Source organism: Nomascus leucogenys, chromosome 15 (genome assembly GCF_006542625.1).
Source record: "Nomascus leucogenys isolate Asia chromosome 15, Asia_NLE_v1, whole genome shotgun sequence".
Classification (NCBI taxonomy): Eukaryota; Metazoa; Chordata; class Mammalia; order Primates; family Hylobatidae; genus Nomascus; species Nomascus leucogenys.
This window is the reverse complement of record NC_044395.1, coordinates 6,375,802-6,401,419: the sequence shown is the minus strand read 5'-3', so window position 1 is coordinate 6,401,419 and position 25,618 is coordinate 6,375,802. Positions and strand designations below refer to the sequence as shown.

At 45.1% G+C, this 25,618-nt stretch overlaps 1 protein-coding gene across 1 annotated transcript in view; it reads right to left on the bottom strand.

Annotated features, from left to right (window-relative positions):
- Positions 1-25,618, bottom strand: part of ETS1 (ETS proto-oncogene 1, transcription factor) — a 128,540-nt gene that overhangs the window by 86,135 nt on the left and 16,787 nt on the right. The window contains exon 3 of the mRNA XM_012496006.2: positions 11,780-11,924. Coding sequence (XP_012351460.1) covers positions 11,780-11,924 — 145 coding nt within the window. The remainder of the gene's footprint in view (positions 1-11,779; positions 11,925-25,618) is intronic.

Sequence of the window (25,618 nt, the reverse complement as noted above, 5' to 3'; positions counted from 1 at the left end):
GAAAAGTGATTAATTGTTTACTAAAAAAAAAAAATGTATATATATATATTTGGAACTTCCCTCTTCTGTAGCCCAGTTAGTAGGGCTGAGAGATGCAGGCAGCCCTAGGGAAATGTAGGGAAATATAGATAAATGTACTGCGGCTACAAGCCTAATCCCTGAGCCCCTCACCCCTGCCTTCTCCCAGTTCTGCTCAAAGACATTGCAATTCCATTCTTTTCCAAGGCTCTCCCTCTCCCCGTCTCCAGAGCAGCAGCTCTGCATCACATTGAGTTTAAAATAAAGAAATGCTTTTCCTAAAGAATTCGCACACAAATAATCTCATTACCCCAGTGCTTAGGTTTATACAGCAGACGTCTTCTGCCAGGAAAAGGAAAAAAAATGCACTCTACACTCACTCACATGGAACAGCTGCGAGGAGAGAAATGGTATTTAATTCATTGTGAAATATTCAACAATGGCTACACTGCACTTTTAAAAGCCTTTTGATAGTAAAACCCACAGGGAACAGCCCATCCTGTGTGCTGAAAAGCAGCTTCCCCACAATTAGTCTCTCTATTCAGAGGTCTGGGAAGTCTGTGTAAACTTCAGCACGTGCTATGTACACTGTGGGTAGCTTCAAGGGTATAACCTTTCAGAAACTTCTTAGGGTTTAGTCTTGCTCAGTGACTCTGTCTGCTCACGGAGCTGGCTGGTTGGGGTTGGGGCAGTGTAAGGGGACAAAGGGAGTATGATGCTTAGGTGAAGAGGTAAGCAAACCCCCTAGACCCTAACTGAATGCCCAACAAAGGAAAAACCATTCTCTGGAGGCGCTTTGCAAATTATCAGGCTTCCTCGTGCCCTTAAATGACCAATATGGGACTCCAAGAAACCAGACAGAAGATATAAAAGAAATCAGGTAACAGGGTCTCGTTTTCCCTTTTACATCCCTGTGGAATTTTCATGGGTCTCTGCTTTGTGGGAAAGCTAGAAAAGCTTATCTATTCTTATCCTGGAGGTGGGCAATTGTCACAGCAATGAAGATGTGAACAAATGTTTGGGCAGGCAAAATGTGTATGGTTGTTAGGAACATGCACTTTGGAGGAATATTTACGTTTAATTACCAACCTGCCTCCCAGAATTAGTTAGGCTTCTTTGGGGAGGTAAGTTGACCTCTCTGAGTCTTATTTATCTCATCTGTAAAATGAGAATAGTATCACCCTCACAGGAATATTGTAAAAGCACAAGACCACATATGTGCAATCCTCGGCATACAGAAGGCGTTTAATGAATGTTAACCACTGTACCTTTCAAGCAGCTCTAGAAGAACAGGCCTTCTTTTGGACTTTCTGGAATAAGATTACTAGAATTGAAAAAGAATGGGCTATGAACTATTTTTCATCTATATTTTAATTTACAATTAATCAGTTCAGAAGCAACATAGAAATATGCACAGATATCTAACGGGAAGTTCAGAGGGATCTAACCCATGTTAAAAACACAACAAAAGATTAAAATTCAAGAAAATGTGGCATCATGGTAGTTTTATTGTTCAGAAACTTTAAATTCTGAGTTTTTAAAGCCCAAAGTATTGATGAGATCTCCAAATATTTCAGATATGGTTGAAGTGAGCACAACAACTTTCTATTATTTCTGATCTCTACTCAACTCTCCAGGAACAGCCCACAGGCATTTCTGTCTCAAGGAGCTAGCCACTTTCATTATAAAATCCAAAATTCAACCAGTGAACGTTCACCAGGATGCAAGCTCTAAGCCCTGCTCAGCTAAGAATATCCACCTGATGTATTGACCAAAGATGGAAATGCTAAGACGTTGCTGGGAAATTCAAAGTAGTTAACTTGGGTTGGGTAATCTGTCTAGACTGAAGAAGTCTGAAAATGGCCTCCTCTTGTCTAAGTGAGTTTGTAGCAGCAGATGTTAACAGTCAATGGTTCCAACAGAAGCTAATGATCAGAAATGAGGGCTAAGACTCCAAAAGAATGACCTTGGTTCAGGGGCAGTGCACTGAAAGAGTCTGTAGCATCCAGGAGTTTTTCTGCCATAGTCATTCCTGTATACAGTCTCTTGGCCATGAGGGATTGGTTCCAGGACAACCCCTTGCCTAAGATACCAAAATTCATATACGCTCAAGTCCCTGATATAAAATGGTGTAGTATTTGCAAATAACCTATGCACATCCTCCTATACACTTCAAGTCATCTCAAATTTACTTATAATACCTAATACAATGTGAATGATATGTAAATAGTTGTTATACTGTATTGTTTAGGGAATAATGACAAGAAAAAGTCAGTACATGTTCAGTACGGATGCAAATATTCTTTAAAAAAAATTTTTTTTTGCTCTGAAGTTGGTTGAAGCTATGAATGCAGAACCCATGGATACGAAGAGCCAAGTGTACATTGTTTTCAGGGGGGAAGGTGTTAGCTCTGGATTTCTGCACCCCTATCCCCTTTAGGGGCACTATTTCTACATCTTTTCTTCCCTATATGACATAAGGATGCTGGGGAAAATCTACTGTGTACTAGAAAGTCCATGAGATGCAGATCATAGCGTGACTTTCCTGTGGTGCTTTGACACAGACTGAAGCTCCCCATCCCTACCTCCAGCTCACTTTAGGGAGGTCCCAGGTCCACAGTTTTCCTGGGGTGTTTGCAGAGATCATCCTGAGGAGCATGAAATAAAAAGATATGTTAAAGAAAAAGGAGAGATCTGGCTAGACTTTGGGCAAGGCTGCAATGCTTCTGTCTCTGAGACAATGGAATGGAAACAACTTCCAGATTTAAATACACTCTCTTGGGACTGCCCAGAGCAGGGAGAAGGGATTTATAGGAAGGAAGTTTATACCAGAGAATTCATCCCGGTTCAACAAAATATGCATTGCATACTCTAGAAGTACAATGTGCTAAGTGCCGCAGGAAGGTAAAAGGAACAGTAGTTTTTAACCTCTTTGGGAGTCTCAGACAACTCTGAGAATCAGAGGAAAGCTACAGATCCTTAGAAAAATTTCTGCACAAAATTTCAGCAGGATCACACTTTCCTGAAACTCTCCTGGGCAAGAACCCCTGCTCCATGAGAAACAGCAGGTCTAAGGCATGGCAGAAAGTTGTCAAGATTGATTTTTTAAAAATGTGTGAGGCATGTAAGATAGCCAGTAAAAATGGCAAAGGCAACTGGAACTCTGTAGCTACTTAAATCACTGGTATTTCTGCCTCTCAGGCACTACTTCAGCAAGTCTCAGGAGGTATGGAAAAGACTGATGACACAACATTGAAAATTGGTGGCTTTTTTTGTTTTTTTTTTTAATCCCACCTAACAGAGATCCCAAAGTCCTGTTTTCTTAAATAGCAAGAAAGTTTGAAAGAGGCAAACAATTCTTCAAAGGTCATGAGGAATCTAACTAGGATGTCCAGGAATGGAGTGGGAGAAGCATATCCCTATTTTTAAAAATAGGGATGATGGGGAGGGTGTGGCCAACTGACTAGATCAAGATGTGGGGCAGGGTCTGGACTGAAAGCTGAGGGGCCACTCACACTGGCAGCTTTGGGGACAGCCAAGGTTGCCCCATGCTTCCGTGGGAAGGTGATTTTTCTCAGAGTGCAATTAGGTTTCATGTTTGACTGATGACCTCTGTCCCATGAGCTAGTTATGCTCTTCAGACAGCAGTGAGGGAACAAGTCAGTGAAGATGGAAATTGGAGGCATTCAATAGGGGAAAAAAAAGAGAGAAAGAAAGAAAAAAAGAGTGAGAAAGGAAAGGAAAGAAAGGGAAGGGAAGGGAAGAGAAAGAAAAAGAAGTGAGGGAGTGAGAGACGAAGGAAGAAAAGGAGGGAGGGGAACCCTGGGCAATTACAGTAATGTATGAAAAGGTAACCTATGAAATCAGAGTTAAGAGCCTTCTCCATGCCATGCCTGGTGCTTTGCCATTTCCACATTCAATATGTTTTTTTTTTTTAATTTCTTTCTTCACAGTAATTCTGTGAGGTGGGCACTATCATATTACAAACGAGGAAACTGAGGCTCAGAGGGTTCAGTGATTCGTCCAGGGTTGCACAGCTGGTGGGTGGCAGAGCTGAAACCCGTGCCCCAACCAGCCCTACCCAGCTCTCTTGATCCTTTGCTAAACGGTAACGACACACACTCTTACCTATCTCTCTATCTCCCCAACCTATCTAGAACTCCCTGTAACCTCTTGCAAAACTAAATCTAAGCCCAGAATCTCTTCTGTTCCAACCGTCTATTTCTTAAGCCCCGCTTGGAGCCCAGGCGCTGCCACAGGCCGAAGGGCGAGGTTCGGGCCGAGGCAGCCCACGCCCGTCCTCTCCTCCCTCCTCTCCTGGGAGTGGAAAGCTCGTCCCGGGAGGCCCCAGCTCCGGGCCGGCTTCGCCTGCGCCCGCGTTGCTGGCAGCGCCGGGGTTAACCCTCCCGCCCTGCGGAGCAATGATTTCTGTTTTATTTCAGCAGGGGAAGTGTGTGCTGCCTGATTAGCCTGATGGTTTCCTCTTTTCCCATAACCTCCAGACCCCCATGGCCCAAGTGTTTACTCTCTGAAATAAAAAATCTGCTGGTGTTTTTCTTTTTGTGTGCTCGTGTATTTTGGGAGGATTGCAGGGGAGGAAGGCGGGGTGGGGTTAGGGACCGGGAGGCTGGGGGAGGGGAGCGGGCCGCCTCCTCCAGCTGCAGGCTCCGGGCTGAGACCCCTGGCTGCAGTGCAAGAAAGCAACTTATTAATGAGGGAGCTGGGTCTCCTGCCTCGGCAGCTATAAACACAGTGAACATCTGGAGAGAGAGCCCGTGTCTCTAGGCGGCCAGACACAGCACTACGGGCTGTCCCTGCGGCGCAGCCCGCCCCCACCCTCCACTCTCACGCGCCCCTCGCCCCTCTGCTGGGCTCCGGCTCCCACCTCATCGGCCCACCCGAAGATGTCCATTCACCCAGTGCCGCGGCCGGAGCCGAGCGGGGCCTGACGCCAGCCAGCGGCGTCCACCGTCCCACCCCCGTGCGAGGAGTTCCAGGAGAGGGGTCAAACTGCTTGAATCGCAAAAGAACTCGGTGCCCCAGGGACCTTTTCCCAACTCGGACTAAATATTTGTGGTTTGAAAAAGTTGAGAGAACGTTTTTTTCCTCCGCAGCCTCCTGGGAGTCCCAGCGCAATGCTGTTACTTGCTAGGATGTTTGAGAAGCTGCGAGTCCGAGGGCCCGCGGAGGGCTTGCCTTTCCAGTCACTCCACGAACCCAGCCTGGAGGCTTCGGTTTCTTTGTCTTGGTTTCCTTCCTTCCCAGGGACCTAGAGGGGTGATTTACATTTGTAAAGGCCTTTCCAAGCCCTCCTTCCTCGGGGCTGTTGGGGTCACTCCTGAGAGCATGGGGTCTCTGGTCTCTAACCTGGGCGTGCAGCTCTTTCTGGCCCTCGCCAGGCTGGCCTCTCCTTTCGCTGGTGAAATGAGGCACAGTGAAGGGCACAGTGGGCAGATGCCAGCACCTTAGCCTTGAGCAAGATAAGAGTGGGCAGGACTCAGATGTGAGTGGGCATCTGGTGTCTTTGATTCGCCTAAATCCACACTCACACCATGGCGAAAGGAAAAAGAAGAAAAGCAGCGTTTATTTGTTGGTCCCCTGCGATAGGCCATGACCTTTTAAGTATACTACCCTCGTGCAGTGGACACGAACTCTTTAGAAAGAGTGTATTTCACCTGTGAACGGTGAGGGTTGGGAAGCTCAGGGGACTTAGCCAAGGCTGAGGGCCTGTACCGGGCAGTGCTGGTGGGGTCTTGAGGCATAGGCTGGCTCTTCCCACAACACCAGGCCAAACCCGCTGCTTAGACTTAACACTCTTCAATTATACTCAAAATGTATACCAAAAGACCTTGTAATCTGAATACGAAATAGTACCAGCTCGGAAGCTACCAAGGCAGCAGGAGGTGGGAGGAACAAGAAAGAGGCCGTGTAGGAAGCAGGAGCAACTTCAGTCCACAGCTGATCAGGGCCATGCCCTCCACTTACGGAGAATAGGGTCAGGCATTCGCAGAATCTCAGAGCGAGTGTGCGGGAGATATTCGGCATGCGGACTCTCCCTAGTGGACTGCTTGGGCTAGGCTGGCCTTGCTTTCCTTCCTCTTTCCCTGGCCCTCTCAGAGATGGGATGGAGATATGTGGCAAGGCTGTTCCTGCATCAGACTTCGCTCAGTACTCTCCCCTGGCTTCTGTGAAAGGCTGGAACCTGAGATAGGGTTGCAGCTTGCTCCTCCCAAACAGCACAGCCATCCAGGCAGAATCCAAAAAGGTCCACGTTTCCCCAACTCCCTTAATGTTCGGACTTTCTTTAAAGACAGGAGTTTCTTTCCCTAGTCTTGTGCTAGAAAATAGTTGGGCATTAGCATAGACAGTTCCTCACTGAGCTAGAAAATTGAAAGAATAAAATAAAATCATGAGGCCGGAGTGGCCCAGTTGTGTTTCTAATTCACTTCGCCTGGACTCCCTGGAAGTTTTCTCTGAGAAGAAGCATCCAGCCTCTTCTCAGGGACAGCCTTAGTCCAATATCGTAACCGTCCAATGTTACAACATCCCTAAAGCACACACACTCTCAGGCCCAGAACTGTTCTGAAGAACAAAGAACCTGACAGACACCCTCTAGAAAAGACAAGCACAGCCTGAATGAGGAAAGAAGAGAGGGGTGCAGCAGATGATAGAGTCTGAAACACCAGACCTGCCATAAGAATAAACATTTCAGAGCAAGGTGAGTCTCCCTTTAACAAGTCTCTCTGGCACTCCCTCAGCGTTGTCAACACTTAAAAGCCAAACTGGAGGCATCTGTGCTTCCTGCTGAGCCGTCCCACCTGGTTGTGGATAACCCTTTCCAAACACTGGCCCAGGTTTGATCTCTCCCAGCCGCTAGGCCGTCTGAGAAAGCCCCAGGAGGGACTATGAACTGGGACTCTCAGCGTATCTCCCACTTGAACTTCCAGAGTTTATCTCGGAAAGACATTCTTTAGTTCCACCATTTTGTTAGTAAATTTGTTTTAGAGATTCTAGTGAGATCCAAAGCCACACATTAATACTGCCAAACTTTATGTCATAAATAAGTGTAATATTTCATATGGAAAGCATTTGCTCTAGCATGTAAATGTACACCCACACACACACTTGCATAAAAGTTGTTTTAAAGGAGAACTGAGGCTTCCCCTTTTCCATATATTTTCTCAGTATCCTGGGCATGGCACTGGTCACCAAACGTGTTCAACCAATCAGTGGGTCACTCTCTGACTCAATGAAACCCAGTTTGGACTCCCAAAATGCACTTTGGGTCAATGAGTCATAATAGCAAATATTCATATCAGGCTTGCTAAGTGATGGCACTGTTTTATGCTTTACGCATATTAACTTAGTGGTTCTCAAAGTGTGCTCTGTAGACCAGCAGCATCAGCAGCACCTGAGAACTTGTTAGAAATGCAAATTTTTGAGCCTTAGCCTGGACTCACTGAATCAGAAACCCTGGGGATAGAACTCTGTAACCAGTGTCTTAACAAGCCCTAAAGTGATTCTCATGTACCCTGGGAGTTTCTGCTTCGATAAGTCTGGGGTACAGCTCAAGATTTTGCATTTCTAACAAGTTCTCAGATGATAGTGGTGCTGCTGGTCTGGGGACCACGCTTGGAGAATCATCGGTGTAGATCCGGAACCTGGGTTACAAGATTAAGTTGTCTAAGGTCACACAGTTAGGAAGAGCTGATGCAAACAGAAGCAACCCGGGTCCAGCGTCTGGGTTCCTTCCTACTACACTAAATAAATGTCCTTTCTCATGAAGAATGGGAAGTGGCAGACAGGCTGTGAATGTGGTTCAGTGAAGGTTTTACAGTGTTCAGTGACCAAAGACATAGCAAACTGCATTCTACAAGAAAAAGTATTTTCTTGTTTCTCAAATCAAAGACCATGGTAATAAGACTATAGGTTCCTTCTCATGAAGGTAAGTTGTGTTTCCTATGTTCTCTAGCTCCAGGCTGCTTCCCAGCTCTAAGCAAGTATTTTGCAAAAGTGTACTTTGCTCACAACATCACATCCGTATGTTTGGCTGATTTCAGACAAATCCATCCTTGAAACGAAAAATAATTTGATACTATAACACTTTGGAAGAGTGCTAAGTAAGCATCATATTTTCTGATACAAACAATGACCATTCATGAGCATCATAACTGTGAAGTTGAAATCAAATATGGACCGCTGGCATTGATGGGATGGACTGAGGTCTTGTGTCCTGTGTGCTCAGTTGGGTCTCTGATGTCGGTTTTGGAAAACAGTCAGCGTCTGACTTCAGCTAGGTCTGGTCACAACTCTGAGGCTCACTACCATTACCCTGTGTATCCAACAGGACTGTGGGTGGGAACCAGTCATGACAGTTAATGACGGTAACATGTCAGTGAGCTCTTAGAGACAGGAGCAAGAAACTGAAACGTAAAAATGACTCTTGTTATGGTGGTTGGAGAGAAAGGGCTGGGGTTGAGGGACAGAATAGAGGAAGGGAGCAGAGAGGAGGCAGGGTCAGTGGCTCCACTCCAGTCAGACTATAAACAGTAACAGACATTTCAGCCGTGTCTTGTGTAAGAGGCTCCATTGATTCACAAGGTTCCCTAACAGAAGGATGACGAGAAGCTGAGACAGAAAGGGCCCATTCATTCATGCAGAACACCAGCACTCAGCCCCATTGGCTCTCGCTAATGGCTCCAGGCTGATAGGGAGGAGGGGGAAGAGGCGGACGGTAGGAGGAGGTAGAAATGAAAGAAAATGATGACTACAAGATTGTTGTGAAGAAATGTACAGCTGCACAGGCAATTGCATGCAAATGTGGCTTCCCTTTTTAGCTGTATAGCTAATGTCCTCAGATTCATCTATTTTTCTCTTTCATGTTATCTTCCCCTCCCGTTCTTGCCTTGTCTTTTTCTGGGCTCCCCACTTTTTTTCCCTTTCCCATTCATCTTTCATCTTCCTTTCCCATTATTCCCTACCACGCTACTAATATCCACCTTTATTTTCTGTCCATTTTCACACATCTCTTCTTTCTTCCACCACACCCGCTTTATCATCTATTTTGTCCAGTCCATTCCCGACAGGCCTTGGCGCCTTAGTATTCTCTCCCACTCACCTGATAAGGCTTTCCCTCATTCATACTTTCTCTCTGCTTGATTCTCTCTTCCCCTTCCCTCCACCCTCCCGCCACCCTCCTCATCCTCCTCCTCCCCTCCTCCTCCTCCTCAGCCTCTGCCCCTTCGTGAATAGGATCAACATTCTGAAAAGGCTTGCTCATTCCTTGATGGCCCCTCCTGTCAGTATTCTCTGCACTGACAGATGTGTAGTCCTTGGAAAAGAAGTTCATTCATCCCTTCTGAGAGCATGAACGTGAGGGGGGAGCAGTGGTGGGCAGTAGCCATGAGACGGAGGACGGGAAGGAAACTGAAGTTATAAATAGGATAAAAGAAGATGAAAAAAATGTCGAGTATTTTTTCTCTTTCTTTATATTCAACACATCTCCAAGGAAATGTACCACAGCTGGAGAAATCACTGGTTGGTCCATGTCTTCATCTCCCTTCCCTGTAACCCCACAATCCCCGTTCAAACAACACCCATCGCTGAGGAGAGCTGGACCACAGCCCAGAAATAATCCCTCCAACTCCTTCGTCTGGGAAGCTCAAAAGTTAAAGGAGGGGCTAGAAAGGCTCAGGGTTCTTGCCAAATGTTTCCATCAGAGGGAGTCTAGGACAGTGGGAACTACAACCATCACATTTGTGAAGAGATTGCCCCCAACTGGTAGGGGCCACACCCTGATGGAAGCTGTGTACCATCTCTGAGCTGCAGTTGATGGCAACCCAGGTCATTCTAGGAATGGTTATTATATGCCCCAATCTTCTTGACCTACCAAAAGCCGGGGTGACCCCAGCTTCCTTCTTGCAACTATAAACTATGAGAAGAAGATGATATTACCCTGCTGTAAGTCCTTGCATTTTAAAGCTGTTCTTCATATGCTTCCCAGACACTGTCTCATAGGCCATGAAATAAAAACGTCTTTACCTTTGAGAAACTTGACAGGGAGTTTATGTACTTCAGTTTAATGAAAAGGAAGGCCATGTCTCTTTGCTATGAAGAAGAGACATTCTGATCTTCAGGCTATGGGCAAATGGAGAAGGCCTCAGCTGTTAATAAGATGTAACTTGTAGCAAGCGGAGACCATCGAGAGCTGAAAGTGTTAAAGCAAGGCAGCTTTAATCTTAGTTGCATTGGGAGATATAAGACTTAAGCCTTGTGGCATTAATAGGATTCAAGAATTATACAAATATAAACACAGCCATTTTGACCTTTTGCTTATACAAACAAAACCTATTTTGTTTAGAATTTTAAAGGATCACTTTTCTCACGTCCTCAAATTTTTAGTCCTTAAGTCTGACCTGTCAGCAGGTACAAAATCCTCCTGGCTCCCTTGTGAAATGGATAGGTAGCTGAGACATTTGTATTTATGGTTAGAGGAACTAAGATACCAAGCAGAAAGTGACAGCATAAATATTATTATGTCTACAATCCAGGGCAGTGCCAAAGAATACCTCAAAGATCAATGGCTATTGAGTCAAGAGAACATGGGACACAGGAATCGATTTCATTCTGCCCTAGAGAGAAACCAGGCAAATGGAAAGCTACTCCCCATGCCTCCTCACCCACCATACACACAGCCCATGGAGTGCCACAGCATCTTGCCCTGTGTCTGTTTATTCCCGATGAGCAATAAAGCATGGACAACAAAGCAAACATTTATTTTACTTCTCCACTGTTATTTAAGTAATTGACCAAAGAATGTTGTGGGGTAAAATAACACTGAACCAAAAAGTAGCCTTCAAGTTAGTGACTCCCCCTGCCATGCCCTGCCCAGGTCATTCTCCAGAATTACATTTTCCCAACATGTAAGAGTAATGACATTTTTATGCTAAGAATTCATCCTGAGAGAAAACACAGATTTTGACTGGCTATTTGGTATTCAAATATGTTATCATAACAAGGTCTCATGTAAAAGTGAACTTAATATCTGAAGAGATCATTTCAAAATTCCCAAATTCAAATTTAACATTTTTTGTTTAAAAACAAAACAAAACAAAAAACACTGTAAACCAAGAACTAATGGAATTTGTGAGAAACAGTATCTCCTGAAAACAGCATGGAGATGAGGACTTCAGATTCCTGAGGTCCCTGGGAATGTAGATCCATTGATTTGAGAGTTCTCTGGAGGAGACTCCCACTCACCAGAGGGCAGCACTGCCACCAGCAAGTGGAAAGAGAGAAGGGAGAGAGAGACAGAGGAAAAAGAAGCGGGATCCAGGTGGGCATGGACAGAGAGGCCGGGAACAATGGAAACAGATGACCATCGAGGGAAAGCGTATTCTCTAAGAAGGCCAAGCAATTCACACACCTCTGTTTATCCAGCTCAGACTCTGTGACTGCAAAACTTCTAGGCTCTCTGACAACAGCCAAAACGGGTGTCAGGAAATGCAGGATAGGCAAAACTATTTGCAGGCTGGAGACCTAAAGCAACCTTTCTTGGGCCCATTCCTAGAGTTTAGACTTCCTGTCGGGGAATAAAGTAACCCAAAATTTATGGAGAAGGCCCGGGACTTTCCATTCAAGAACAATAGCATCCGTACCCGCGTAAGCCATGGCAGCTGTTATTTGAAAGAATGCAGCCCTCATCACATTTCCACTGTCCTTCAACTCTATCCTCATTCCCAGCTTTTGTTTCTGTTCCTACCTGAGACACAGTGTTCAAGCCCAGTAGGAACTTCCTGAGTTGCCATCTCATCCCAAAACGGGTAGCAAGGTCTTTGCTGGTGATAACTGGACTGGAAACCACAGGTCATTCGAGGATCTTCATAAGTGTTGCTAGGTCCTTGCCTCTGTGCAAGAAAAAACAGAAGAGATATATTAGGAGGAAAATCTCTGTTTAGCCCTAAAGGAACTATGACTTCATATCATCCAATCACATGTAAGTAGGAATCATCTATAGATGATGACAGAACAGAACCAACTATTGTTTTCTTCCTTTATCCCCACACATAAAATTTCTGACTCAGACTATATATGCATTTACCTTCCTCCATTTCTTCAAATGTTTAAGGACTACCTTTCCTGGCCTTCAAATAAGAACCCATGGTTAACAGCAGGGCCGAATGCTGACCATCTTGAATTTATACAATCCTGGCTTATTTTTAATGGTACCTTACTCTGTAAAAACGTCATGAAAGGACATTCTTACAAGGCTTACTCCACTACCATACAAGAAGTAAATGATACATGCCAAAGGAAAAAAAAATGGACCTATGTAATAAAATTCACCTTATTTTTTGGTTAATCAGTGTGTATAGGTTTTAAAGACATCGGTTGCTAGGCAGAAATTGTCTGTTTCCCCCAATTTTTGAAGACTTGTGCCAGTAGTTTTATGAACTCCATAAAATATACAACCCCAATCTACATAGTACTCTCTAAGGAAGACAAATGTGCTTGCTATGTGGAAGGTCACGTTTTGCTGGGTTTAAAACCCTAGCCTTTGAAGCCAGGTATACATAATTCAAATCCCAGCTCTACCACTTACCAACATGGAGCCTGGGCCTGTTCCTTAACTCAAACCTTAGTTCATGCAATTGTAAAATGAAAATTATAGAAACTGGAAACGTGTACATATAGTTCTAGCTACTCGGGAGGCTAAGGCAAGAGGATCACTTGAGCCCAAGAGTTTGAGGCTCAGTTGGGGCAACATAGCAAGACCCTACCTCTAAAAATAAAATGGAAGTAATAATACTTACCTCATGCAGTAGGACGATTGAATGAAATAATGTATGAGAAAATTGTATATAAAGCAAATTAAAATATAAAATTGCATTTAATAAAATTATATATTGTATGAAATGCATGTGATAAGTATGTAAGGCCTGGTCTTCAATATAAGTTAGGCATTATTTTAATTTAAGAGATCCTTAACATTCCTGGAAATGGCCACATAGGTTAAAAACTAAGACACAAAAGGAAAAGCAGCAAATTCACAGAAAGAAGATTTCCTGAGACTAGGATTCTAATCTACACTGGCCCATCCTCAACTTTCTTTTTTTCTTTTTTATTATTACTCTCTTGGGCCCCTGCACCTTCATAAAAATCCCAACTAAAGAAACCAAACTGGCCGGGCACGGTGGCTCACACTTGTAATCCCAGCACTTTGGAAGGCCGAGGCGGGCGGATCACGAAGTCAGGAGATCGAGACCACGGTGAAACCCCATCTCTACTAAAAATACAAAAAAATTAGCCGGGCGTGGTGGTGGGCGCCTGTAGTCCCAGCTACTCGGAGAGGCTGAGGCAGGAGAATGGTGTGAACCCGGGAGGCGGAGCTTGCAGTGAGCCGAGATCGCGCCACTGCATTCCAGCCTGGGTGACAGAGCAAGACTCCGTCTCAAAAAAAAAAAAAAAAAAAAAAAAAAGAAACCAAACTTTGCTAGAATTTAATATGGTTAAATCTATTGACATTAAGGTCTCAATAAATGTAGCTCATAAGATGGTATTCTCATCCATGAAGACTAGCTTGCAACTCCCAGAAAGATTCTCCAACTGGAGAACTTACGTCTTCTCTTCTTCTGAGCATACAAGAATTCAGTACTACTGTGTTAGATTCAGTTGCCCACTATCTGCTCTCTTTCCCAATTTGCAATGGCCCATTCACTTAAGTTCAGTAAAAATAACAGAAGAGAATATATTGACACAGAGAAAAATGACACTGAACCCAAAATGCAGAAGAAGGTTCCATGCACATGATATCGGACCTGGTGTTCTATAATAGTCATAAAATCATTCAAACTAGAGCTGGATGAAGTTTACTTTGGGGCTGTTTATCTTCCAACTGTGTTAAAGGTACTGAGGATGTAAGTGGGACTCAGTGGAAATGTTGCCAGTTGTGTTGCATCGAAGGCTAACATCCTTAGCCTGCTGTTGCCAGGGGCCTTGATGAGCACTGTGAGAATGTGCAATGGCAGATTTGCCACCTATATGTGTGTGGGGCCAAGAGACAGGGGAACCATCAGCAAGAATACACTACTGAGCATCAGTCAGAAAATGTTTCCTGGCCGGGCACGGTGGCTCACGCCTGTCATCCCAGCACTTCGGGAGGCCGAGGAGGGCGTATCACCTGAGGTCAGGAGTTCGAGACCAGCCTGGACAACATGGTGAAACCCTGTCTCTACTAAAAATACAAAAATTAGCCAGGCATGGTGGTGGGCGCCTGTAATCCCAGCTACTAGGGAGACTGAGGCAGGAGAATCGCTTGAACCTGGGAGGTGGAGTTTGCAGTGAGCCGAGATCAAGACCGTGCCACTGCACTCCAGCCTGGGTGACAGAGCAAGACCCATCTCAAAAAAAAAAAAAAAAAAAAAAAGAGAGAGAAAAGAAAAGAAAATGTTTCCTTAATTTTGGCTTCAAACCATTTTGCTGGAATGTTATTTAATGCTATACTCTCCTGAAGCAGCTACGTTAAATACTTCTTTTGCATTCCCAACAATAAGCAGGTCTTCAACAAAACTTTGAAACTGAATCAATTCAAAACACACTTCCTAGTCTTATAAATCAAGCCTTGTGCTCTCAATATCTATCCTCATCTTTTTCATATTCCTTTACTGCCTTTTTCAAAATTTAATGTCAAGTATCAGAGTTCTAGGAATAGGGTCTTGAGCGAGAAAATTTTGATTCTAAATGCTGTGAAGAAGAACTCTAAGTTACCCACATCTGTCTTCTTTTAGAACAGCGTGCATGGTTTGCCAAAAACAAAAGATCCTTGTAAAGTGGTAGTAGGTAGTATGAGTTGGTTCCTATAAGTAGGTAGACAGGTAGTTTGTTACAGGCCCTGCTAGGGTGGTGGGAACCTAAGAACCTGAATTCGATTTAAAAGTTTGGGTTTTCTCTGCTAAAGAAAAGCCACTTGAAGGCAAGGTGTCATTGGCAAAGAGGGGTTGAAGAAAAGTGATCTGGAGACAACGTGCAGAGGACAGAGAGAAGGTAGATAATCAGTAAGTAGGTACAGTACAAAATAATGTGGGTCCACACCTGGGTGATCACAGGGTAGCCATATTGTAGGTCAAGTCACAGCCTTTGAGTAACAACCATGCACAGAATCAGCTTGATTTTACACGGTTGGTTTTTTTCCTGGAGTCTCTTCTGCCCACAGCTGGGCTCATGGTCAACACTTTTTTTATTTTATAAATGAAACCCTCTGTATATATTTAAGGCATAGTTCCTCTGTAACTGTCCTCCGTGGAGCCACCGGATCCTATTTTTAAGAATGAGAAGGCAATAATGTACAAAACCTACCATTAACCACGAGAATCTTTACCAGGGGATACTCCTGAGAAGGCTTTCATGGTTTTGTTATCTAGACACCTGCCTGTTCATTAGACATTTCATGAACTGACTTAATAACTATTTCATAGAGTATGAAAATGATATTTTTACTCAAGAGAACCACATCACCAGTTCCAATTCATTATGAAACTGCCTCAGTTGAGGAGAAAAAAAAGCAGGTTATTAACAGGTCAGAAATCTGGGCAGCCCAGCCCCCACCTCATTGCTTGAAAAGGCCACCACACCAAACAGGTCCCTGCTTATCGGGCCTCTTCATTGGCATCTCCCTTTCTTGGCTGCAACTGGAGATGAGTCAACAAGATGCAAGCAACACTCCCCATCTCCACCACATGTTTAAGAAAACCATCTGACAGGTTCTCACTCACCCATCCCACAGGTGATTGCCAAAAGGACCTAACAAACATATCACACATCTGTTCAGTGCCCCCTGGAACTCTGCATCAGAGATGGTCTCCTTCTTTTTCTTTCTTCTTTTGAGATAGAGTCTCACTCTGTTGCCCAGGTTGAAGTGCAGTGGCGCAATCTCGGCTCACTGCAACCTCCGCCTCCTGGGATCAAGTGATTATCCTGCCTCAGCCTCCCAAGAACTGGGATTACAGGCATGTGCCACCATGCCCAGCTAATTTGTGTATTTTTAGTAGAGTCGGGGTTTTATCCTGTTGGCCAGGCTGGTCTCGGATTCCTGACCTCAGGTAATCAGCCTGCCTCGGCCTCCCAAAATGCTGGGATTACAGGCATGAGCCACTGCGCCCGGCCGAGATGGTCACTTTTAATCGTCACAACAATCTTGCGAGATTAGTATTTTCGTCTTCATTTTACAGAAGAGCAAACTGAGGTTTTAAGAGGTCAAGTAAATTTCCCAGGGCCATGCAGCTAATAAAATAATGGTGACAGAATTCTAACCTAAGTCTATTTGATTTCAGAATGCAGCTAATAAAATAATGGAGACAGAATTCTAACCCAAGTCTGTTTGATTTCAGATTGTCTTTTCTGCTACGTGCACAACATGCAGCTTGCATGGCTTAAGTACAAATTTCTCAAGAATGGTGGTTACTGTTCCATAATAGGTACTTAATGAATTATGGCAATGTGCATTCATGGACTAATATATTTGGTGCACCTAGTCTATGACGAGTATTATGTTAGATGCTAAGAATACAATATAAGCAACAAATAAACCATGGCCTTAGGAGCGTACAGACAAGTAAACAGGAAATTACAGCGAGGGATGTGACAGAATTAAGTACCAATGTGTAGGGGGAGGGGAATAGCAGCAGGGAAGGCTTCCTGGAGGAAGCAGACTAAGGTAACAACTGTAAGATTGAGTAAGATTGGCCCTGAAACATTCGATGAAGGGCCACGTGAGCAAAAGAAGAGGAAGATAATCTATCCAAAGGTAAAAAAGAACATATACAGCTATGTAAGGAGGAATAAGAAAGATTCAGGGAGGTGTTATAGAGAGAGAAAGACGGTGTTGTTTGGAGGTGACAAGCATGAGGAAAAGGTATGCCCTTGGGCAGTGAGGATGGTCGGAGTGGAGGGTAAATAGTAAAACTTCAAGCCGGAGGGCAGGGTAAGACCAGAGTGTAGAGAGCCATGCAGGCCAAACGGGAATCTGGCCTCAGGAGAGAGCCACTGGAGGCCATGCTAGAGGCCTGGGACATGGTGAAGCAATGCCTTCAAGAATGACTCATTTGATGGTGCTGTGTGGGACAGACAGGGCAGGGCAAGAAGGCAAGGAGGCTGACACAGGTCAGGAGCAGAGCCTTGCCGAGCCACATTGGGAAAAATCAGTAATATTGATCCTGACTTTATTTAAAATTTTGATTTTTTTCTTAATAATGCTTGCATTAATTCTGATTTTTCAAATATATTACATTAAGATATTATTCAACTTGATTATTGAGTTTGGGGGCACCCCATGTGGGTGCCTCACTCACCTCACTGTAGTCCAGTTCTGAAGAAAGAGTTGGGCCATGGGTGTCGAGGGGAAGAGGAAATAAGAAATATTGGATGTGTGTTAAAGGAAAAATCGACATGATTTTATGACTGATTGGTCATAGGAGATGAAGAGAGGGAAATCCAGGATGCCACTTAGATTGCTTATGTTTATGTGGTGAAAATGGTGACTCTACGGGACATAAATAAGGAGAGTGGAAGACAATGTTGCCTTTGGTTGAGTTCAGATGGAGTGAGGGCAACTTGGTGGAGGGTCCCTAAGGTGAATGCATGATGGGAGAAGGCAAGAAAGAGTCAAGCTAGACCTAGCAGCAAAAAGGATGGAGTTAGAGCACAACTCAAGGAAAATGGCAGTCAGGACAATAAGGGAAAGAATCGAAAGTGGATCTGTAAAGCTGCTGACACTTAAGAGGAGAAACGAGGGGGAAAAAGCACAAGGAAGTACTGGTTGAAGACATAGGAGGAAAAACAGTGTACAGGATCATGGAAGCCAAGAGCAGAGCTTTAAGCACCAGGGGTGGTGAACAAGAGGCCACTAAGAAAAGGGTGGTCTTGGCCGGATGCAGTGGCTCACGCCTATAATCCCGGCACTTTGGGAGGCCGGGAGGCCAAGGCGGGCAGATCACAAGGTCAGGAGTTCAAGACCAGCCTGGCCAACAAGATGAAACCCCGTCTCTACTAAAAATACAAAAATTAGCCAGGCGTGGTGGTGGGCGCCTATAATCCCAGTTACTCTGAAGGCTGAGGCAGGAGAATCATTTGAACCCAGGAGGCAGAGGTTGCAGTGAGCCGAGATCATGCCATTGCACTCCAGCCTGGGTGACAGTGCAAGACTCCATCTCAGATAAGAAAAAAGAAAATAAAAGAGTGGTCCCCAGGCAGCCATGGAGGAAGGCGTTCCCCTGGGCATCTTAGGAAAACACACACCTCTTCTCTGCTCGTCACATGCAGTGGTGAGCCGTGGAGGAAACAGCATGACTCTCCCTGTCCTCTTAGAAAGAGGCTACCAGAGGACATGAGCCCACAGCCTGAATGCTCCACCCATCTAATCCTGGGAATGAAATGAAGTCCCGGAAGCCTGGAAACTAGTTGGGCAATGGACACACCTTGGTCCTGCTCTGCTCTGAGGTGAGCCAGCCCTATAGCTACCACCTGGGCTGACCACCACCATCATTCCTGCAAGGAAGCACTCATTGGTTTGTGACCCTTCCCTAGCACCACTTCCCAGTGCTTCAAAGTCAGGAACTTGGATCTTGCTAGCCCATTCCCTCCTCCAGTGCCCACAGTCATCTACCTGGAACTGCCTATTCACCTGTCCCCTCCAGCCAGCCACATCTTAAAGCCATTCCTTTTGCTCATAGCTTTCCCTGTCTCCATGCCCCAAAGTCCCCAAAAATTGAAAAACAAACAAACAAAAAGAATAGGAGAATATATTTTTACAACAGCAAATCGTGAACATGAGGATCCTGTGTCTGTGGAGTGGGTGATCTATTCTTTCGGTCAGCTTCTTTCTTTAGCAGAACAGTCTTCAATGTCCACATGCAGTGAGTAACTCCCTAGTTGCTCACCTTCTGTATGTGCTACTTGGAGCCTAAACTCCATAGGAGCAAATCTGTCTTTTCCTTGCTTGACTTCAGAATCCTAGGATTTAGCCTTAGTACAGGGCCATAAACATGTAAGACACTATAGATAGTTCTAGATGCTAGTGCTTTCTAAAAATGTTTTAAACCCAGAAGCAAGGCTGAGTCAACACTGAGTGGATGGGCACTATGATTTGCCACCATGGAGATAACTTTGTATTATTTTTCTGGGAATGTCATAGATGCTCATGCACTTTAGCAGAAAGACACAAGACTAGAAATCAAGCAGCCTGGGTTCAAGTCCCGCTCTACATCTAAGGAGCTGTGAAACCTCTGGGCTGTTCCTTAACATCTCTGAACCTTTGCTTCCTGAAGAGTTCGGCCTCCATGATCTCCAAGTTCCTTGCCAGCTCTGTGTCATTTTTGCTGATCCATCCACATTCTTTCTCCTGACCTTACGACTGACAACCTTCATTGGATAAACAGCCACACCACAGTGGGCGAGCCTGCAGAGCCAAAAGTTATCAGAGTCATAATGTGGGTCTGTGACATACAATGTACCCTTGAAATGCATGAAAGGTCTTACATTGTTTGTCTTCATTCTCTCCCGAAGCCCTGCTCCAACAGTTTTGTCACCATCTGCCCCACATTTCAGTAGAGAACAGTGAAGCTCAGGAAGAGTCTTGCTGCTGAACAGTTATAGGGGCTCTCACCTGGCAGGTGCTCAATTAAGGTGTGTGCAATACCTAGGCCATTTCTCTGCTTAAACCCTTCCTCCTGGTTGCATGCAGTCGCCCTTGTGCGACTCCATGCACTTCTGATAAAGTCTGACTTCCTCATCCTCAGAAGACGCTTTAGCACCTCCGTACCCTGCCAACCACCTTACAGATAGGCTGTTTGGCAATGGTGAGGAACAGTTTTAGTCAGAGGGTATTGGGCCTCAGAAGCACATGGGCAAGGGCGTGGTTTCTGGGGCACATCTGTTCAGAGGGTACGTTTGTTCCGCTCCCTTGAGAGGTAAAAGGGAAGGAGGCAAACAGAACCACTCCCCAGCTCTCCGGAGTTTGCTGATCAAGCCTGAGGGTGGTGAGGGGGTGCAGCCACCAGGAGAAGCAGGAACAGACAAAATAGGAAACTCTCAAAGGGCAATTTAATTTTAGACTCACGGCCAGGAAATTCTTTTTAAAACAATAAGAGTAATGGGCTTGGGCCTTGGTGAAAGTGCAGGCCTGACACGCTGCAGGTTTCTGCAGAAAAAATTCTGAAGCACAGAGGGTTGTAGAGAAGGGGACATCTAATTATGCTCTTAATGCAAAGCTGTGCTTAGCTTCCCTAGGGACCCCCTGGGGAAGCACACAAAGTCGGAGGTAGTGCAGCCAACACCAACACTACAACTCATACCAGCCTGAGACCAGGACAGCCTCCACTCACAGCCAACACTCGCTGAAACAGGCTGAAGGACAGGGAGGGGGTGGAACTTGAGACCACAGTCCTGGGGACCTGCAGTTGACACTCTCTTGCTGAGAGGTCTTAGGTGAGAGACGTTTTATGTGTCAGCTTCTAGATCTGCAGGTTTCGAGTTGCCCCTGGCTTAGCATGAAGCCTTCAGACGCCCGGTGGTACCATGGGTGACAGCTTTAGGCATCTTGTGGTATGGAGATGGAGGCTGAGGCTGACTCAAAACCTTCTTATGGACACGGTTGGTAGAACTTGCCATGACCAGAAGACTATCCAGTAATTTCAATTTGCTCAGCAATCTACACAATGGAGTTTGGGTTTTTTGTTTTGTTTTGTTTTGTTTTTTCCAGAATCAGGAAAAACTAATTTTTCATAAACAAGGCATATAAATACATGAATGAAAATACATTATAAGTTCTTACATATCACCAAATATCAAATAAATAAATACATAAAATAAACGTGTTTGTAGGGAGTTATTATGGATGTGTCCCCCCAAATTTATAAGTTGAAATGTAAAACACCAATGTGATAATATTAACAGGCGGAGGCATTATGAGGTGAGTAAGTTGTCAGGGCAAAGCCCTCAAGGATGGGACTAGGGCCCTTGAAAAGGACTTGAAGGGGTGGGTTTGGCCACTTCCCTCCCTTCCGCCACTGAGGACACAGCGTTCATCCCCTCTAGAGAATGCAGCAGGCAGGGTCCATCTTGGAAGCTGAGACAGGACTCTCACCAGACACAGAGCCTGCCAATGCCTTGATCTTGAACATTCCAGCATCCAGAACTGTGAGCAATAAATTTCTATTCTTTTTGAATTACCCAGTCTCAGGTATTTTGTTATAGCAGCACTAATGGACCAAGACAGGAGTACTATAACAAAATACCTGAGGAAACTCCAGTAATTCATTTAACCTCTTAGGATCTGAATTTCCTGATACTGCAAGATGCTCTTTACATTGCGGTCTGACTCTGAAATTCTCTAGCTTGTGATGATTGAACCTAGTAGCTTAGAGAAGCCCCGCAGTTCAAGATGCTGGAAAAATATAGGTTTTCTTTTTTCCTTCAATTTCTATGACAACCACCAAGAGTTATGAGCATAAATAATTTCCCTAAACACTATGTTTCAGCAGTCTCATTCCCACTTAGGTTTTAAATTTCTTTTTGTGGATTCCCACTTCTCTAGTCCCAAATAATTTGTCCATTGCTCTCCAGGATTCCCAGAGAGAAGGAAAGGGTGTCTGCCCTAGGCTTCGTGGTAGCAAGCACAATCACTGCATAAGAAGTGCAGGGACAGCAGAGTGACCCTCTGTGAACACATCCAGTGGCTGGAGTCCGGAGGCCTGTGGGCTGGAAGTGAGTGTGCCAACAGCCAGAGCCCTGGGTAAGAAGGGAACTGCATCCCAAGGAGGCCCAATTAAACTGCAATTACTCAAGATAAGAAAACGAGGTCTATTTACACAATGGGGTTGTAAACCACCGGCCATGACAAGAGAACTTTGATCTGGTGGCAAGGGAGCTGTTTCTCATGCAGGGCAGTGATGAAACAAGGAGGTTTCCCAATGAGGATGTCTCCATCTTCACCCCAGTAGCCCCATCTTCTTCTGGCAACACCCTTGTATGGACAAGTGGAAATCCTCACCCCTTCCCAGCCCCAGTATCCATCTAACACAATCAAAAAGTCAAGAATAGAAAGAGAAGAGATAGTGACTAAAAGGAAAAGAGAATTGATGGAGGTCATCTTTGCGGAGGCACTTGACAAGCATGTTCTCACTGAACCTTCACAATGACCTTCCACGTACCTTATACCATGCCTGTTTTACAGATGAAGACACTGAGGTTCAGAGGAGGTAAGTAATTTGCCCAAGATCAAATAGTTAAAGAGTACCAGACAGGGCCGGGCACGGTGGCTCACACCTGTAATCCCAGCACTTTGGGAGGCCGAGGTGGGTGGATCACGAGGTCAGGAGATCAAGACCATCCTGGATAACATGGTGAAACCCCATCTCTACGAAAAATACAAAAAATTAGCCAGGCACAGTGGCGGGCACCTGTAGTCCCAGCTACTTTGGAGGCTGAGGCAGGAGAATGGCGTGAACCCCGGGAGGCCGAGATCACGCCACTGCACTCCAGCCTGGGTGACAGAGCGAGACTCCATCTCAAAAAAAAAAAAAAAAAAAAAAATGAGTACCAGACAGAACTTAATCCAGGTCTTTCTGATTCTAAAGCCCAAGTGCTTTCCACTAGAATTTGGCTGGGACCCATTCCACAGCTGCCTGGACCAGGAGTAAAGGCTCTATCTCATGTCCGGTGTCAAGGAGACAGTGTAAGGTGGGTTGACTTCTGCCTCACCAGAGGGCCTGAAGGTGGAAATAGAGTTCTGTGTATCAATCAACCAGTCGATCAATCAATTATGGAAGGAAGAAAGAAAATGTACAAAAGAGGAATTGCCCAAAAGTCTCTGTGACAGGGAGCTGCTCTGAGGGCCGTGGTTAATTTGGAGCTCTTTTTCTGCAATAGACTTAGCTAAGCCTCATGGCAGGACTACCCTCTATGATGGCACCAACTAGAGATTTAGCTGACCCCCAGGTACCCAAGTCCCACTGGAACTGCACAGGAAGGACGGAGGCCAATGCTCAGAGCTGGCAATGACTGACAGCCTCCCTGGGGTCCCTCCCAAGGTGACATCCAGCATGAACTCAGGCTTATTTCCAGTGCCCTGTTCATTCAGTGCTCGTACATCTGCAATATCCTTGATTTCACAATATTTTATTCTGTATAATGAACGAAATTAAGTGTCTAATAAATGGGATCCAATTTATACAACATTGAAGGCTCTCATGGCATAAATTCACAAATCAAAAAACAGTCTTTTGCTGGACAGTTTCTGAACCCCTGTTTTCATTGAAACAACAGAGGGACCATGTTTTAAGAGAAACACATTTGATCTAGGGAGAGTGAAAGAGCGGCAAGTGTTTTGTTTTTTGTTTTTGTTTTTTTTTGGGACAGAGTCTCACTCTGTTGCTCAGGCTGGAGTGCAGTGGCGTGCTCTCGGCTCACTGCAACCTCCGCCTCCTGGGTTCAAGCGATTCTCCTGTCTCAGCCTCCTGAGTAGCTGGAATTACAGGCGTCCGATACCACACCCAGCTAATTTTTTTGTATTTTTAGTAGAGACAGGGTTTTATCATGTTGGCCAGGCTGGTCTCGAACACCTGACCTCAGGTAATCCACCTGTTTCGGCCTCCTAAAGTGCTGCAATTACAGGCGTGAACCACCGCGGCCAGCCAAGAGTGAGGAGTTTTTAATACAATTACTTCACCCTCAAATTACCAGGGATGTCCCCTAAGCCCAGAGTCTTATCATAGGAAATTCTGGCACTTGGGGATATGTAGTTATCTGTCCTCTTGGGCATAGGTGCCTTCCCTGAGGTCGAGCACAGTGGGCCACTCCTGCCCGAGCATGTTGTTCTATCCCCCAAAGTCTGTGGCTCTGGGGGGAGGTGAGTGGGCAGTTCCTTTCCTCTGTACAGCCCAAGGTGTTTCCTAAAGCCCACATGGCCAAAGGGGTCACTAATCCCCCAGGAACACTCCGCACATCCTCCTTGCCGGTGAGACAGCCCAGGCTGGGCCATGTTTAGTCAAAACTGAGAGCAGCCCAGCCCGCTCATTCCCGCCACTCTCAGCTGGGCCAGCACAGTGCTGTGAAGGGGAGAATGACGCATGAGAGGACAAAAGTACTGGGCTTGCAAGGGACTTCCAGGCTCACAGTGGGCTTGGGCTTGCAGAGGCAGCATAACAGGAAGAAGCACTTCCTCCCCTTGGATGAAAGGGTCCCTGACACATAGCCCATAGAAGTACCTGGAAAGGTCATCCCTCCCACACAATGGCCAGGCAACTTCCCAAAGTGTTGTTTCTCCACCTCCCCACTGTGACATCACCTCATTCATTATGGCCTCCTGAAGGGCTGACCTTACATGTGGGGAAACCATGAGTCCTGCTTTTGAGCAACTGACGCTGAAGCAGAGAATGTGAATTCTGTGCAAAACCGTGATTACCTGAGGCTGGCATGGATTTTGACCACTGTGGCTCCCATGATTTTCAAGCATTCTTCCACAGCAAATGACCAGATAACGTTAATGTGACCTCTAATTTACAAGCAAGGACTCCAAGACTTAGTTATCTTTAGGCGCTAGAAAATATTGACATCCTATTTTAGAAGAGATTGTTTCTTGGCCAACTAATGCAGCATGCTAAATAAGAGCCCCTCGGAGCAGGAACACAGTCTCACTTTCTTTCGTTAGATGCCCCTTTCTAAAGCAATAATTTACTAGTAACCAAGACCTGCTTAGAGCAGTCTGTACACACAGTCCCATTCTGCTTTCAAGCTTGATCTGTGGCTACTCTAGACCAGGTTTCTCAACCTCAGCACTATCAGAATTGGGGGATGGATAATTGTTTGTCATAGGAGGCTGTCTTGTGTACTAATGGATGTTTAGTTACATCCCTGGCTTCCTCTGATGCCAGGAGCACCTCCTAAATTTTAACAACAAGACACATCTCCAGGCATTGCCAAATATCCTTTTGGGGGGCAAAAACACCCCATGCTGAAAACCCCCGTACTCTCATGGTTTTCTTTTCACTCTGAATTTACCATACATGGGACAGAGTTTCTTTTTTTTTTTTTTTTTTTTTTTTGGTGTGTCAGACTAACTAAATCAGAGACTAGGGCACCAGGTAGGAGGACTTGGATTATTGAATTTAGCACCATGGGTTGAGCTCTAGACAGGGAGGCTCCAACAGAACTGAGAAGACACTGGTTGCCTGGAGCTCTGACTTTCTTATCTAGGAAAGTTAATGAAGCTGTGCTTACCCCTCCAGGGTATCTTAGATTGCAACTGAATGTGAGGTTTGTTTGCTGGTGTCTCTAGTGCCAATGTCCTAAGGTTATATTTTGTAGACAATTTACAGATTCTCTGTTTATTACAGCCCAGTCTAAAGTTAGAAGTTATAGTTTGAGTTGGTTTATTGAACTTGAGTTTATACTAATAAGTGTTATTTACTTCTTAATTTTTATTAGAGAAAGAGTTTGAAAAACATTAAAGGGCTTCTTTGCTTGCTCTGGAAGGTTGCCTAAATCGTTTCAGGGACAGAGCAACTGAGGCCCAGAGAGAAGTTAGGAGTGCAAGTGCAAGAACAATAAT